Source organism: Nothobranchius furzeri, chromosome 1, assembly GCF_043380555.1.
Source record: "Nothobranchius furzeri strain GRZ-AD chromosome 1, NfurGRZ-RIMD1, whole genome shotgun sequence".
NCBI classification, from domain to species: domain Eukaryota; kingdom Metazoa; phylum Chordata; class Actinopteri; order Cyprinodontiformes; family Nothobranchiidae; genus Nothobranchius; species Nothobranchius furzeri.
This window is the reverse complement of record NC_091741.1, coordinates 60,158,157-60,175,042: the sequence shown is the minus strand read 5'-3', so window position 1 is coordinate 60,175,042 and position 16,886 is coordinate 60,158,157. Positions and strand designations below refer to the sequence as shown.

Here is a 16,886-nt window from a genome sequence, read left to right as displayed (position 1 = left end):
TTGCCAACCAAAAACGCAGTAAAGCATCATTTTACCCGCAGTTGTTGAAGCAAAACTTAACTTCCATGAGCAAAAACCCATTAAATTATTCAATTAATCAGGAACACAGGAAAAAAATTGTATTTCTGTTTCGCTTTTTTTTTATTATTATTTTTTTTTTACTTCAGTTCAAACTATTTTCGATTTTTGTGTTTTAATCACATTTGGCTAGTATTTTATTTAAAATATCTTCAGCTTTGTTCATTTTATGAGGATTGTTGTGTTGCACATTTGGAAAAAAATAAACACAACACAAACACTTTAAAGGTGTTGTATTAAATGCCATTTAAAGAACATTAAATGTTCTTTAAATGGCATTCTATTGTTTTTAGAAGTATTTGTTCATTTATGACCAAATGGCTGAACACTATGAAAAACTGACATTGCTGCTTAAGGCTCCAGGCAGGACGGCACAGGTTCAGGTGGTGAACAGGAACACGTTAGCTGCTCCTCCTGTGTGCTCAACAAGTTATGTTACTGACATTCTGAAATAATGTCATTACATTAAAATGTATTTCAATATCTGAAATTATTGGTTAAACAAAACGTTGAGTTTAGTTCGATTTTCAGAATGTCACTATTTTCCTTGCACTTTTTTATAATATTGGTGTATTGAAAAACTGAGAAATCAACTTGTGAATACAATGCATGTTAATATAGTAAGTATTCTATTTTTAACACAATAAGCATATTCCCACACACGGAAAGTATCAATGTGAATAAATCGTATGGCGGTATCATTTAGCTCACAGGCTAAAAAAGGTTGGAGACCCCTGCTCTATAGCAGCTTAATTAGCAACCATCATCCATCACTCTTAAAACTATGGAACAATTATTGATGTAATAACAATGGTGTCATTTTAGTTTCACATTCAGGATGAATTCCTATATTAAAGGACAGCTGGCCACTCTAGCGTAGCCATTAGCTCATCAGTGCAGTGGCATTTCTCATAGCTGAGGCTAGTCCATATTTTCTGCACAGAACCATGCCTACAAAGATCTGAACAATCCCTTTGCAAAGATCTACGTCACAGTTTGTTCTTTGATGATGCTCAGCATTTAGCAAACATCTACAGAGAGAAGCTGCCGCCATATTGGCTCCTGTTCATGCCTGCAGCCACGGGAACACCTTCTGAACAGTCGTATCAGTATCAGAGGCCTTAAAGATGAAGATCTTTAAACGTAAACGTTCTCGCTGGAATGTTGGATGGGTTTTTTTGTATTTTCCTTATATTTATTTAAGTGAGAAAATATAAAAATAGACATTTTTGCATTGATCCTGCTACTTTTGCTGCCTTCTCCGCTGTTTTCACTGTGGAGTTTTACTTCAAATGTCAAACTGCATTTTTAATCAAACATCTGAGCTTATAGACTTTTTCCTTGTGAACCTCACAGGTTGGGTTTAACGTACAGTGTTGTGGTTTTCAAAAGGCACTGGCTTGTGAGACATTGTCTGAACAAAGATGTTGGCTATGATCGGTATTATTCTAAAATAGGATTTGTTGTATCTTTGCATTTCAATCAATGTATGGTTAAAAAAAAGGTCTATTGTGTCCTTTTTAAACATAAAAATCATTCTACTTTTATCCCAATTTCTACCACATTTAACTCAAAACAAAAAAATATTTCAAATAAATCAACAAAAGGGTAAAGAAGGTCAAAATTAAAAAGTGTCTCCTCGGATATTCTAAGAAGTTATTTTAGGTTATTTTTTTAATTGAGTTGCTAGAAAATCACTTCATATAGGTTTTGCTTTTTCCCTGTGATTCAAAGAGAAGAAACCTTTATTTAGTTTTTATTTATTTATTTATTTATTGGTTCCTTTAACCATCTGCACCTTCGTTATTGAATAATTTACAGATCAGGAAACAGTTATTTTTCTTCTTTTTCCATTTAGGATTGAAGCTGACATTAACAAGGTATTTACACCATGAGGTTTGACTTCCTGTCAGTACAGAAATGTTATTTTTTAGATTGCTGGTTTTTAATAATTACAACATTTTCTTTTTTTTTACCATGTGAAGGCCTGAACACATCCTGTGTTATATTTTATATTGATGTCTGGATAAGGGGCTGAAGAAGTCCATATATTATGGAGACATTTTGTCTTTGTTATAGCTTCCAGAATAGCCTCAGGTTGAGGGAAATAGATCTGGCATCCATCAGGAATGATAAGCTAATTGCAGACAATGATGTCTCCTAAAAACAGATTTCACACCAGTTAGTTTTGTATAACACGACTATGTTCATGAAATTATAGTTACTGATAAGCAAATATTAACTATCACAACAACTTTAGCACATCCAGGGGTCGAGTCAGATATCAGTTTTTCTATTTTTCTGCTGAAATGTTTTTTTTTTATTCATCGCTGCCGGTCATGTAAGGATTTATAAGATAAAGTTCACATGAACTAGAAAAAGCTGTGATGTTTTGAAGATTGGAGCTGTTATTGGATGGCAGAAACTCACTGGTTCTTAGCTGTACTAACACTAGCCATTAGCCCATCAATCATGTACTTTTCAAAGCTCAGAATTATTCAGTAAACTACCTACAATGGGTTAAATATAAAATGATTTATAAATTTAGCACAGGAGGAATCCCTTTAAATTTGAATAATAGAAACTGGTACCTGCTTCATACCTTTGATGCAAATTGGCCTGTAGCTGTGTTGTAAGTCTGTTCCGTGAAAGCCCTTTACTTGTGCTCTTCTGCTTTTAGGAATCTGAACGTGTAGAAAGTGTGCATCACTCTGTGTGCACTGGTGTGCACTCTGATCCAGATAAAAAAAGGTTTCAACAGTCGTGGGTGGATAAAACCAAAACTGAGCACATTAAAGCACAAAGAAACAAGTCACGACTCTGCTCCAACCTGACAGGTGTGTGAGCAGGACTAGTGAACAAAATTAATCACAATTTAAAATAACTGACGTTGCTGCTGCAATCTGTTTCTAAAAGAAACGAGACCGTTTTCCTGTGGATTGTTACATTTTGAACAAATAATCAGACAAGTAAAGAACAAACTGTATATTAAAGCATTAGGATGTTCACTTTTTACCGCTGTGAACCTCTAAACCCCCCAACACAACGTGTAAAGTGGGCCTTTGTGCGACAGTGTGAACGTTTGTGCGTGTCTACATAAGGGACTCCAGGCTCTCTGCGATGTTGGACTGTCCCAGCGGTACTGTTCCATTTGTCTCTGGACTCTGCAGGGCTCTCTGGTCCTCCTGACTGCTCACCAGGCTCAGGACGGCTCGGTACAGGTACTGGTACTGCTCCTGTGGGGGAAACAGGGATGGACATACCTAACAAACTTACAGGATTATATACACATTTATTTGTGCTGTTAAATGTCTGTTATACGTTAAAATTTGCTTAACATAAGGCTTCATAAATTCAACTCCTTCCACTTTATTCCATTCCATTTATTTTAGGTAAAAGCCAACTGGACTTCTTTATTCCCAGAAAACCTTTCATCTGAGTGCCTTTATCAATAGCGCACTTCAAAGTAGCTAAAAATAGACCATGATGTAATGCGGCAATGCATTGTGGCAGGAAGCCCTGGACAAACAAGTGGGTATTTGTCATGAGTCCCTACGGGTCTGAGATGCTTCGCTCATCACACAGCTGTAGTTGTGTCTCCTAAAGATGTTCAAAAATGTTAATAAAAAATCTGGAAGTTCAGGTTGCAAATTGGACTCTAGTCACCCAGATATATATTTTTAAACGTTTCATCCCGTTTCCAGAGCCAGGTAGGGTCTGTGACAATGACACAGCAGGACAGGCCAAGCTAGAGACAGACAAAGCCAAGCGATGACAGTATTTATGTAGAACAGCACATTTTTCCAGTGTGGTTTAACTTGTGCAACCCTCTCAGATGTGGCGTTACCCAGGAGGCAGCGGTGTAAACGAAGAAGACCAGCTCAACGTCTCGGCCAAATAGCATCCAAACAACATAACACACACCTGCCTGCCCTGGATGACATCTTCATCGCTCGCTGCCAATTTGCTAGAAAAACCAAACATCCTAAAGGACTCCACCCACCCTGCTAACCATCTCTTCAACAATAAAAACACGCACCACCAGGCTGGTTAGTGGAGGTCACTAACGGGGATTCAGCTGGACAATTAGTGCACCACAGCACCTTTACATTATGCTAGCTAACCCTGATACCCCAACATGTGACTGTTTACATTTATATTATGTCTACTTTATATTTCACTTTATAGTTTAGACTTGTCTTATTACCATGTGTACATTTATACTTAAAAAAATGTTTGCACCTTAAACTGGCTGTGTGTGCGACAGATAGGAGACAATAAAAAGATCTTGAATCATGAACCTTGAAAACATGGATGAAAAAGGCTTTTGACCAGAGGCTGGTGGAATGTAAAAGGTCGTGACACAAATAACCTAAGTTTGAGTTAAAGACAGTAATTAGAGAAACTGTTATTTGAGCACTGTGCGTAGTGAGTAACTGAGCATAAAAGTTAGAGCTTTGCTTCTGTTTATTTTAATCAATGTACAAACACTGCATGTTTTTTTCAATTGGTGAAAATGGCTTATTTGTCTAGAATTAGGTTGCAGCAGCTCTTGTGCAGTTTGGTCTGCTTTAAAGTACGCTATTCAAAATGAATAATGAAGGATACCAAGATTTAAACATGTAGTGTTAGCTTACAAATCCTGATCCTCCTTCCTGGTGGTCAGCGGGATCCTTGCTGTGCTGGTCCACATGACATGAGAACTGCTGTTTGACTGTCTGGGATCAGGTTCAGAGCTGTGTCTTAAGTTTTGGAGAGTTGAAACCTCACATCTGTTGTTTAATGAGTTTTCTCTTTTGTCAAAGAGTCTTCTACTCACCTCCTAAACCATCCAACTTCAAAGACAATATGACTACCAGGACCTGGATGACAACAATCCTTCACTGGCTCACTGACGAGCAACAATATAAATACAATATACAACAATACAAAATATTAAAAATAACTGAAAAAGCTTCATGTTTCATGTCTGAATTGAATGTTTCTTTTGGTAAAAATGACTCCAGAAATCTACAACTTCTCAGAAAACACAAACTTGAAACCCCAGATACACATGAATGGAAAAGGAGAAGTCATCCACCCATCTCAGATGTTTGTCGGTACTTACAATGTCATTAAAGACTCCAGGCCTCATGAGGTTGGTCATCCGGGCCACCAGGTACACATCCACTCCTCCCTCCTCCTCCAGCTGACTGAACAAGGAGGAGAGGGCACAGAACAGCCCAGACGTGGAACCTCCTAGTCTGCATAAACACAGAAACACTGATTTAACCTGGAACAAGGCTAATTCAGTCTTCACATAGCAGCTTTACTGCGTCCTACTCACGGATCATGGACAACTACAGGTCCTTGTGCGTGTCTGCTGTGCTCTCTGATTGTGGCGACAAGATCAAAACTGTTGCTGATGGGACTGTCTGGGTTCGGCCAGCAGGGGGCGCTGAACTGACGCACAACCAACACAAAATCCATCTTTAAGGGAACAGAAAAGCAAAGTCTATCAGGGAAAAGTTTCAACTCCTGAACCACATTCTGGATGGAGAACACAGGCCCCAGATGTGTGACTGTTCTCTGATCTAAACCGTAACACCTTAGCTCTGGTTATTGCCCTGCAGGAAGATCTTGTTCAGCCACTAACAGGTTTTCTTCCAGGCATGTTGCGCATTTAGTGCTGCCGTTGTCTTTCCTCCTGATTCCCGATGAATAAAAACATCCCCACAGCATGATACAATAACTGTCGTGCTGGGATTGGTGCCTTCAGTGTGACGCAACGTCTTCTAATTTGGGATTTAGGCCAAAACTTTTGTCTCATTTGACTCCAGCTTCGCCTTCTGCTTTTGCTGCGTCTTAAGGTTTCACGTAACCACGATGGGCTATTTTGTGTCGGTGTATTAGAATAAAATCCAGTAAAAGCAATTAAGTTTGTGGTCGTGAAGAAACACTAATTCTCTCTCTCTGTGTGTGTGTGTGTGTGTGTGTGTGTGTGTGTGTGTGTGTGTGTGTGTGTGTGTGTGTGTGTGTGTGTGTGTGTGTGTGTGTGTGTGTGTGTGTGTGTGTGTGTGTTACCTCAGAGGACTTCACTGTACAATCCTGTATCAAAAGTCTCTCCTCGTTGCCCAGGTGTACATGCTCCTCCCCACAGTATGATACAGTGAAATCATCAATACTCAATGGCCGATCTTCACTGGGCCAGTAAACACAACAGTCCCGCTTTTCACTCTGCAAATAAAAACACAACAAAGGTGTGATTACATAGAATCATCTCTAAGTAATTCGTAACACATTGTGTGTGTGTGTGTATTCTACCTGATTGGGTGCATCTGGCAGACAGACAACAGTGTTTGTTTGATGTTCCCAGATCAGTCTCCAGAAATCTTCTACTGTGCTGCTCAGAGGAGTCTGGGTCACGATGAACTCCTTACTGCAGTGGTGTCCCTGTATAAAGATGCATTAGTGCTGTTTCAGTAATATCCCTAAAAAGAAGTAGAATATCACTTAAAGGGGCCGTTTCTGGGGATTGGTGCCATCTAGTGGCCAAAATACAACAGTGGAAGTAAAAAAAAAAGACGTGTCAAAACTGTCAAATGTTGTGGTAAAAATGTTTATTTTATACATACAGTTCTTTTCTTTGTTTCTCATGGAAAAGTCTGTGCCTCAGCTTTGACACAACATGAAGGTGAATCTGTGTCAGAGAGGGTTGGTTTTTTAAGCCAAACTTAGTATTATAGGGTGTGATGGTCTAGATCCTTAGTTCTCCGGGACATGTTAGTTTTGTAAATTTGAAATGAAAGCAACTGGACTTTTGTTGCTGTCTTTTTGCATTTTATCCAAGTTCTTAAACTTGGTTGGGAAGTTATAGGGTGGTTGCCCAGAGATAATAGAGGCAAGATGAAGGAGATGAGTAGCCTAGAAATCTAGTCAGACAGTAGCTGAAGCTAATTTATTTTCAGGTTGGTCTAGCCACGCTTCATAGCAGGTCTACCACTGGCCCAATCAGTATTGTGCTATGCCAATCATAGCGCTCTGTCGGTTTGGGGAGCCAATCACAGCGCTCTAGGTGCACTGAGTGGAAAAGATAATATGTGGGTGGCTTGTTTAAAACTGCTTTGGCATCTACTTTGCACTATTTAGACTTGGGCTTTTCTTTGAGTTAAGGGCAAATAGACATGCTTAAATCCTTCATGTCCTGATGAGGACTGTGAAGGATGTTTTCCTAATAGGGGTAGTTTTCACCTGCCATTCCTTGAGTTTTTTTTAATAAAATTAGGACCATAATACATGTATACAGCTATAAAATTCACAATGTATCTTTTAGGATAAATTATGGTGGCTAGCACAAGTGTGACCAGTCATCTGTTTAGAATGACTTCTAAAAAGACAGCTATCACAATAAATGGTACTAATTAATCATCTTTCTTACACACTGCAGTTTTATAGTAAAAATAGAAAAAAACTGACCATAACATAGGAGGCATTGATGTAGCCTGTAGAGTTTGTTTCTGAGGCTGTCAGAGAGACTCTCGATCTCTCTACTGCACAGGAAAAGAGACATAAGTTAGTGCTAAACACCATAATGCAAGTCTCAATGGCAATATTTAAATACAAGGAAAATCTACATTTCAAGATTATATTTATAATAAGATAAGAGATGGTAAATGTTAAATTAAGCATTATGGTCTTTATACCCCTAAATTGCAATTTTACATCCCATCCACTTTCAGAAATTCAACTGAGAATGGCTGCCACAGCTGAGCTACTTTAGAAAACAAAATAATAATAATAATAATAATAATAATAATAATAATTTAACAGTCATCTCTTTATTAAATAATGAAATAAAATCATGTGTGCCATAGGAGTCAAGTCTGAATGTTTTGTTTGCAAATCGTTTTAAGATCCACTGCTGGACAAATTCAAACAAAGGTTTAACTGGTTGAACATCTAAAACTGATTAACCTCTGTAGTCAACCCAACACAAGGTGCCTGCCACACCCAAGTGACCCTCACCAACACACAAATAACTAGTCAGTTTTACTGAGCTTTAAAATTTGGTGTTGTGGCAGTTAGCAATAAACACGCGTCCATGCGGGAACTCGCCTAGGAACTTTTATTTGCTGCTCTTAAATCATGCAAATAAAAATTCATTATTTGATGGAAAAAAATTAACCAAAACGGTACGCAAGTGGACCGAACCGAAACAAGCCGAACTGAAACGGTTCAACACTCCCCCATGAACCACTACACCCCTAGTATTCAGGTAAAAACTCTGCACTGCATTTGAATTTAAATCTGCCATTTCTATTGGCTAAGAGGTACACTATGACATTAGCTGGTACATTATGATGTCACAATGTCATTGTGAGCCTTGTGTATTTATTAGTGGCTCCGCCCTCTCAGTCTGCCAGGCAACAGCATTTGTTGCATTGTTCAAACATGAAGTGGGAGTGGAGTAAGACTCTGGTAGAGGTTAATTTGCTCTTTAAAGTCCAAGTCCAGCTCAAATTAAAGATTAAAATGAAAAATAAAAGTATCCAAGAAAAAGCACAGAACTCGTCTGTAACCACAGTAAAATTCATACATCCTGTTGGATGCTGTCTGCTTTGCCTGGTGTGGGATCCAGCCTCACAGTACATACCAGGCATTAGTGCTCTTGCTCTGTTCCTCTCAGCGTTGCCATCCTTTAAGGCTGTGCTGTAGTCCGCATGCTTGGCCTGTCGCTGGCTTATTAACTGAAACACACAAAAAAGGATCATTTTCAAACAATTCAGTGAGAAAAAATTTCAATTTTTTTTCTCATTTTTTGATTGAAATTAATTAAAATGGGGGTTGAACCTTGCACTGTTTGTCCATTCGCGTCCTGCCTGTAGGACCAGGAGTCAGAAGGTCTGACACATATGAGTGGAGGCACTCAGAGGTGACCATGGTGTCACGGCTCAAAATAGCTTCCACCAGAGCATCATGGATGAAAACATATTGCTCCTAAAAGGCAAATGTAGAAGTTCTCACCAAAGGTTCCACCAGGTTTCAGACTTGTATGCCATCATCACAGCCCTAACCTATTACTACTCTACGTCCCAAATTCAGAAAAGGATTGCGTATCTATTCCTGGAGCATGGTTTTGTTCTCCTCTCAAAGTCACAAAGCCTTTCGTAAAGCCACATCTGAACGTCATTCTGTGCTGGAAACCAAACAGCCTCTCTCTGAGCAGTTTACCCCTATTTGAATAATATATAATGCACGTTGGAGGGAAAAGTACATATGTTTAGGCTATTTACTACTTGTGCAAAAAGCAACTGATTCTAAAAGAGATGTGCTGGTTAAGACATGTATTCAGTATGAACTAGTCAGAAATACACAAAGACGGACGAAAGAAAGAAAGAAAGAAAGAAAGAAAGAAAGAAAGAAAGAAAGAAAGAAAGAAAGAAAGAAAGAAAGAAAGAAAGAAAGATCAACATGTAGAACTGCCACTTTTACTAAAAGCCCCCCAAGGTGCTTTACAACACCCATTCACAGACTGGATGTGATGAGCAAAAACATTGTGAAGCCAGGCTGCCACACATTCAGTACCGCCGGTCCCTCAGTCCGCCACCAGCAGACAAAGGGGGTTAAGTGGTTTGTCACAGAACACAACTGGAGGATGTGAACCTGCAACCCTCCAGTTATGGGGCAGGCACTTTACTCCTCTGCCTCTGCCAGTCACACCAGCAAATAAAATACCAGTTTTCTTTGTGATTCTAACACCAAGAAGGAGCAGAAGGCAGGAACAAAAATGTGCAAAACATAAATAAATAAATAAACAGGCAAAACACAATAAATCTGAGCATCAATCTTCAAACTCCTTTAAAATTTAGCAGAGTTCAGTTTCCAAAAGAAAAGTGCAAACATGTCTGCTTACCTCTGTCTGAACCAGGAAGTTCCTCTGTGTTCGGACATGTTTTAGGAAACCCAGAACATTCACTGTTCCCTGATCTTGAATCTGCTGCAACATGCTGTCTATCACAATGTAGGTACCTGTTCTTCCTACACCAGCACTGCGATAAAGACACATCACAGATCGGGGCCACATTAACTCATGTTTTGTTCATAATCTCAATTCATGCAAAACTTGTACCTGCAATGCACCAAGACAGGTCCCATCTCCTGCGTTCGGGCTTGAGACGATGCTCTGATGAAGGACAGCACAGGAAGAGTGTACTCTGGGACGCCCATATCTGGCCACTGTGTGTAGTGGTAATGGAGGACAGTGTGTTCTACACTCCTTTGTGGAGCCTTAAAGAACCAAGAAGAACCATCTCAACCTCAAAACACATGATCTCACAGTTTTTATGAAAGAGATGCAGCACCTTATTAGTTGTATCCCTGACTGTGAACGTCCTCAGTGTGTAATAAGCCAGGGTCTTTGTGCTCTTCAGGGTCACCTGATAAGGACCGTATTCCTCTTGGTTCTCTTCAGGCCAGTACTGGTCACATTTGGTCTGTGGAGAGATTTGAGCAATGATGTTTGGATTCTGATGAAAGTTAGCTTGAACTCTGTTGTTCTGTGTTTGCGTTGGCTCTTACACGCCCTTTCTCCTTCAAATTGGTGATCATGACGATAACTCCAATGTTCTGCTGCCAGACCATTCTCCAGAAGTCTTGCCGGCCTGCTTTGAGAGGCCCCTGAGCTGCGATGTATGCCCTTGTTCGCTCATAACCCTGAAAAGAAGTTCAGAACACTTTATTGATCCCAAACAAAACTCCTTATGTGATGACTGCCATTATACACAGGAGCAAAAGACACAACAACACACTAAATACAATGAAACCATAATAAATACGAAACACAACAGAAACTAATCTAGTGGGATGGAACATGTTGTGTTGCTGCAGGAATACTGAAAACTACTCAGTATGATGGAGTAATGGAGAATGGCTCTCAGCTAAAACTAGGGATACAACATATCGGTATCAACTCTGGTATTGGCCCGATAAGCTAACTGGGTCCATACTAACAACAGATGTTTATTTACATCCTGTTGCCGTTTACATATGTGTTTTAGGAGGGGCAAGAGGATTGGCCATGGGGCAGAGATGGTGATTGTGGGGGCGTTTAACTGAAGCAGAGAAGCTTTGTAGGGGTGTGGTCACATTTGCATGGTGACGATACAGTAACAAAACATTTATAATGTATATAATATTGATTAATATTGGGTATTGGCCATGACACCAGTATTAACATCAGAGGTGGATATTGGCCCGATTGTTCATATCGGTGCGTCCCTAACTAAAAGCACTCAGTCTCTAAAGCTAGTTTTCCAGGAGCACTCAGTCTAAAACAGCTCTGTACAGTGCATCAGTAAAGCGTGTAAGGTAACCTGTATGCTCCACAGAAACAACACTCAGCTGAAAATGGTGGTGTTGCTGGACATTTAGCTCAGTTTTATGGCTTTTTGTCAGACTCTGAACCAGGAAATGGCTGCAGGCAGTGAAACAGAAGGCAAAAAAACTCCAAAGCAACCAGTGACTCCGCCCCCTAGCCAATCAGCAGCCAGAATCATGATGCCGGCCAGACTCAGCCTTGCCAGGTACCTCAACAGAGCAGGGACTAAAAATAGGGGAGAAAGTAGAGGGAAAATTTTGAACCGTGCCCAAGTTAATCTGTGTAGTGCTCCTGGAAAACTACCTTAAAACGAGCTGAAATAGAGACCTTTTGGTGCTGATTAAAATCGATCAGCTGTGACAGCGATCTTGAACAGGTCTGACCCCAAACTTTATTCAGTAGCTGCTCGACTGTAAAACAAAATTCATATTCATGATTGCTACTGGGTAAAGCAGGAGTCGCGATATGTATGGAAAGGTTTGACTCAAAAAATCTAACACACACACACACACACACACACACACACACACACACACACACACACACACACACACACACACACACAGGTGAAAGAGAAGCACTCACATCCACAAAGTTTGCATTGATGTAGTCACCACACTTCCCATCTCTTTCCAAGCTGTTGGAGAGCTTGACTCTACTGTGGTCATCTGGATTAGAAAAAAAAAACAACTCATTATGGATTTCTGAGAATGTTTTTGCCTACATGTTAGCCTAGCATAAGCAGCCACATACAGGCCAGTATGTTAATGTAGCGGTTCTTGCTTTTGTTGTCAGGGTGATTCGAGCTCTCAGCTGTGATGCCCATGTCCACTGTACACGCCTGCACCTCCTTCAAAACCACAGAATGAACAATGATAGGGTTAACAGAGCTGTTTTAACAAAGGACAGGCAGATTACACTCAAGATCACATCTTTACATAGTAATCCTCATAAAATCGTTGGAACACCTACAACAAAGGAAACAAAGCTACTCTTCTGCAGCAGCAGAGGGATGGTGAGTGTCTTACCTCATAGGACTCTTTGACAATCTAATGGCGGGTGGTGAGGATGCAGAAAGCACAACGATGGTGGTGGTAGATGGTGACAGGAGGGACGAGATGACAGACAGACAGGGAATCAGTGCAGGTACAGGAATCTGGGCTTCAGATACAGAGCTGGAAACATGCCGCCTTTCCCGTTTAGACTGCAGCGTAAATGCTCACAGTTGTGTTAATGATGTAATAGTGTAGGTGCAATATCAAGACATCACTTTGACTATGCAAATACGCAGAAGGTTGGGTCTCATTTAAAAAACTGATGTCTTTTTACAAATGCAGACAAATTTATTGGTACCCATCTCCATTAGACTAAGCAGACCTCTAAAATACATTGAACCTGACTAAAGTTACATGTTGTTATTAATGTTTACTCCACATTCAGCGCAGACCAGTCTTTGCTTCCGATCCTAAGTTTGGTTGAAAACTTTGTACAATTGACATTATCATGGCCAAAAAATGCAAGTACCTGTACTGTAATGATTGCAGGATTCATTCATTCATTTTTCATTAATTTTATTTATAAAGCCCCTTCCTACCCCCAATCAAGGGGGCCCACAGTGCTGAACATAGTGCAGAGAAGCAGCACAATAAAACAGCTCTATAAAAAATACAGAGATAAAAACATTTAAAAACAAAAAGAGATACAAACAATATAAAATAGTGATTAAAAACATTAAAAGGTGAATAAAAACAACTAAGAAACAGATCTAAAATACAGCTTAAGCCTGGCTTTAAAAGTGGGCAGTGATGTGGACTGCTTGATTTCTTGTGGGAGTTGGTTCCAAAGCTGAGGACCCAGAACTGCAGAGGCACGATCACCCCTAGACTTACGCTTTGATCGTGGCACCACCAACATGTCACTCTGACCTGAACGTAGCGATCTTGCAGGGACATAACGGGTCAGCAGGGAGGCTAAATATGGTGGCGTTGATCCAGACAGGGATTATAAAGCAAGGACCAGGATTTTGAACAAGATGCAACACATCCCACAAACAATGTCCTGACTTTACAAGGACATCTCTGCTTACTGGCCTTATCCTCCTAAACTACTTCAGCAGTCTTAGGTCTTTATCTTTTTGGAGGACCCATGAATGACTTTCTGACACTGGGAAGCATGTCTCACTCCAGAATCAGTGGCGCCCCCAAGGGGTGGTGCTACTTCAACACATTTTTGTAGGAAAAAAAATCTTTTATTCTCAATTTTTTTTCTTTACCACATACTAGAGGCACGACAATATACATTATTAGAGGACTACTGCTGACCGGGTTCGATCCCGGCTCTGGACAGAGAATTCTGCTGTTGTGTCCTTGAGCAAGACACTTAACCCCGCTTGCCTGCTGGTGGTGGTCGGAGGGACCGGTGGCGCCTGTGCTCGGCAGCCTCGCCTCTGTCAGTGCGCCCCAGGGCAGCTGTGGCTACATTGTAGCTCATCATCATCAGTGTGTGAATGAGTGTGTGAATGGATGAATGAATGATACACTGTAGTGTAAAGCGCTTTGGAGTCCTTACTCTGATAGACGCTATACAAGTGCGGGTCATTTATCATTTAAATAACCGTTCATGTTCAGGGGACCAACAAATTTGACTGTTTGTGAAAAAAAATGCAAGTATGGAGAAATCAAAAGAGCTACTAAATGAGGGTAAAGACAGAAAAACGGTGGTAATAACAGAGGAAATGTTTCCTTTTTCATGCTTGGAAACAGTCGACAAACATGCAGGTTAAAAGGAACCACTAAGCCTGAAAACCACCATCAGGTGGGCTTTTACCTTGCCTTTCTGTCAGTAAAGAGTCTTGTTAGTTATTGTTTCTTTTGAATTCACTGCCATAATAAAGCTAAAACACCCTCTGCTGCCAGATGATGTTTATAAAGTTCATGATGTTAAGAGATGGATGCAATTAGAAAGCTGTGGCTGACGATGTGCTACTGAAGTAAATCGAAGTCGGTTGTGAGTTTGTTTCTTCTTTAATTCTGAACTCGATTCAAAAATCTCACTCACCTCAAACTCCTTGGAGAATGTGTTGGTTCCGTGGAGCTCCATGACATGCTTCACAAACTGCTTCAGAGTGAGCGGCTCGTGGCCGTCTGCAACACCAGACCGTGTTTTAATTAACCACGTGTAACGTCTGCTGTTATGTTGAAGCCAGTCTGGGTGTTCTACCTGTGGCCAGCAGCAGCGGTGTGGATGGAACAGACAGAACTTTAGGCGTAGCGGTGTCGTCCGGGTAAAAATTAACTGCTTGGAAACAGTTTCTGTGATCGGATCAGAATCAGTGAGGAAGTTAGAGGTAAGAATGACGCATAAACAACAGGGTGTGTTTGTTCTGGTTCGCACCTCCAGTAGATGAGGATTCCCACGAGTACCAGCAGACAAAGGATGGTGAGAGTGGAGACAACAGCCAGAGGAACCACGGTCCTCTTCTCCTTCTCCACACCTTCAACAAGCCCAACCCGAGACTCGTGGCTGCTGTTGCTGCGTTCTGAAAACAAGAAGTAAGTCTCATAAAACCAACTACTTCTCAGGCCAAAAGGAACAGCATTGTCGTGTGCCCGTCCCATTTACCGGTTCCTTTAAAACCCAGTTCCGTTAGAACTTATGAGACGGTGCATCCATCAGGGTTCGATGGGGATGTCGGTGAGTATTATGGTATTAGATCCTGGTTTGGGCGTCCTAAGTTAGAATCATATCTTTTATTTTAAAGGTGAAATAATATGTAAGACCTTTCCTTCTGTAGTAGCTCACTTCTTTTTAAGCAATCCCGTTATCTTAAGGTTTCTTTATATTAATCTGTCACAAACCGTAAAGTAAGTCCTGATAATTCCAGAACCCATAATTAATGTGCTTACCTCTGTGCAATTAATGATCAGAGCCCCCACTCGTGAAGCTTTAGAGAAAACCTGAAATAATCAGGATTATGTTTCTTTTTCAAAAAAGGTTTATTACAAAATCTAAATACAAAAATGGGTAGATGAAAAAACAACTGCTATCCCCCACGGAGGAATTAGTTCAAAATGATTAAATAAGAGTTAGTTTACACCAGCTCTTGTCTTCTCAGAATCTCCCCAAGAACTCACTTGTCTAGCTCTGCTTCTCTCCAAAAAACTGCCTGTCATCCCCCATCCAGCAGGACGGGGGATGACCCCTCCAAATCTGCTCTGTCTCTTCTTGTCCTCTGCCCCAGCTGCTGTCGAATCTCTCAATCTCTCTCTGCTGTTCAGAGCTGTTCTTATATACCCTTCCTGGACCAGCTTAAGGTCATGGGGTCATTTACCAGACACACACTTTGTAGCTCAACACAAAACATTTGGTGTCATTTTCCTTCTTAACACAGGTCATTGCATCATCTTTTGCAGCATTCTTCAGTTTCTCTCCAATGTTCCCGAGAGGGCTTCTGGATCTGATGGGCTTGTCTTCATTCTGTTCTCCTCCAATCCCATCTTTCCAAGCCAGGGGTGGGGCAAAGAGGTGGGGTCAGTCTCCTGACCCTTCGCCCAGTTCTGTCCTCTTGTCCCTGTGACCCTTGTGTGACCCTTGTTTCTGACCACAGTTTTTTTGACCTGCAGCCCAACTCCTGTCGACTGGTTGATTTTGCTCGCACAAGCCAGTCCAGTGTGGCTCACCTTCTGACCCCGTACTTGCCACTGTCTTTGGCATGTGGGACTCGCAACATCCCCCATGCGAGAAAAATCTAGCCAGGGGACTGCAACAGCCTTCTTTGGGGTGGGGCTGCCTCCTCCTCTGGATCATCTTCATCTCCAGTCTCAGACCCAGAGTCTGACTAGCTCAGAGTCCAGATACACACCATCATCATCATCATCATCACTCACTTCAGTCTCTGAAGAACCAGATGTTTGTTCATGAGGGTTCAGAACTGGGTTCCTGCTTCTCCACCAGTTTCTACTGCCATCTGGTCAGCTGAGCTGCTGGTTGGAACATCTCAGTCTCCACCTTCAAGCAGAGACTCTCTCCCTCCAGACTGAAGACATCTTTTACTGCAGAGCTTCAAATATTCTCCTCACACACCTGAACAGCAACAAGCTAACTCTGCTTGTAGCTGCAGGTGGGAAGCTTACGCTAAAAACTGTAAAGTGTGGCAAGGTGGATTAATGAGGGCCCGGGCGGGATTCGATCCCGAGACTCCCGGGGTGGGAGTCATACGCTCTAACCACTCAGCCAAAGGGACATCCCCTTAGCCAAATGGCCAGTATGCATTATCAATCAAGACATTGTGACAGAACGCTCACACTGTCACACCTTCCCCCCTCTTTCCACCAGCGCGTCCTCGTACTCCCGCGCAGGGTGCCACAAACTTCACATCCATGGACCTACTTGACAGCACTACATGGATCCTGCCTACAACACCATATGTAGCGAGGTTAAAAATGCTTACGCA

The 16,886-nt window shown here is 41.2% G+C and overlaps 1 protein-coding gene across 3 annotated transcripts in view; it reads right to left on the bottom strand.

The window, feature by feature from the left end:
• Positions 1-3,019: 3,019 nt before the first annotated feature.
• The window catches only part of ptprz1b (protein tyrosine phosphatase receptor type Z1b), a 97,274-nt gene continuing 83,407 nt past the window's right edge, over positions 3,020-16,886 (bottom strand). For 2 of the 3 annotated variants that reach the window (XM_054739493.2, XM_015955030.3), the window contains 18 exons: positions 14,828-14,972; positions 14,654-14,745; positions 14,492-14,577; positions 12,463-12,483; positions 12,188-12,284; positions 12,020-12,102; positions 10,636-10,770; positions 10,419-10,550; positions 10,187-10,344; positions 9,971-10,106; positions 8,908-9,054; positions 8,711-8,804; positions 7,534-7,607; positions 6,382-6,510; positions 6,142-6,294; positions 5,405-5,547; positions 5,186-5,321; positions 3,020-3,314 (listed from right to left, as the gene is read on the bottom strand). In XM_054739493.2, the coding sequence (XP_054595468.2) occupies positions 3,171-3,314; positions 5,186-5,321; positions 5,405-5,547; positions 6,142-6,294; positions 6,382-6,510; positions 7,534-7,607; positions 8,711-8,804; positions 8,908-9,054; positions 9,971-10,106; positions 10,187-10,344; positions 10,419-10,550; positions 10,636-10,770; positions 12,020-12,102; positions 12,188-12,284; positions 12,463-12,483; positions 14,492-14,577; positions 14,654-14,745; positions 14,828-14,972 (2,105 nt within the window). In that variant the 3' untranslated portion in view covers positions 3,020-3,170. The remainder of the gene's footprint in view (positions 3,315-5,185; positions 5,322-5,404; positions 5,548-6,141; positions 6,295-6,381; positions 6,511-7,533; positions 7,608-8,710; positions 8,805-8,907; positions 9,055-9,970; positions 10,107-10,186; positions 10,345-10,418; positions 10,551-10,635; positions 10,771-12,019; positions 12,103-12,187; positions 12,285-12,462; positions 12,484-14,491; positions 14,578-14,653; positions 14,746-14,827; positions 14,973-16,886) is intronic. The other variant, XM_054739494.2, reaches the window with a different exon arrangement.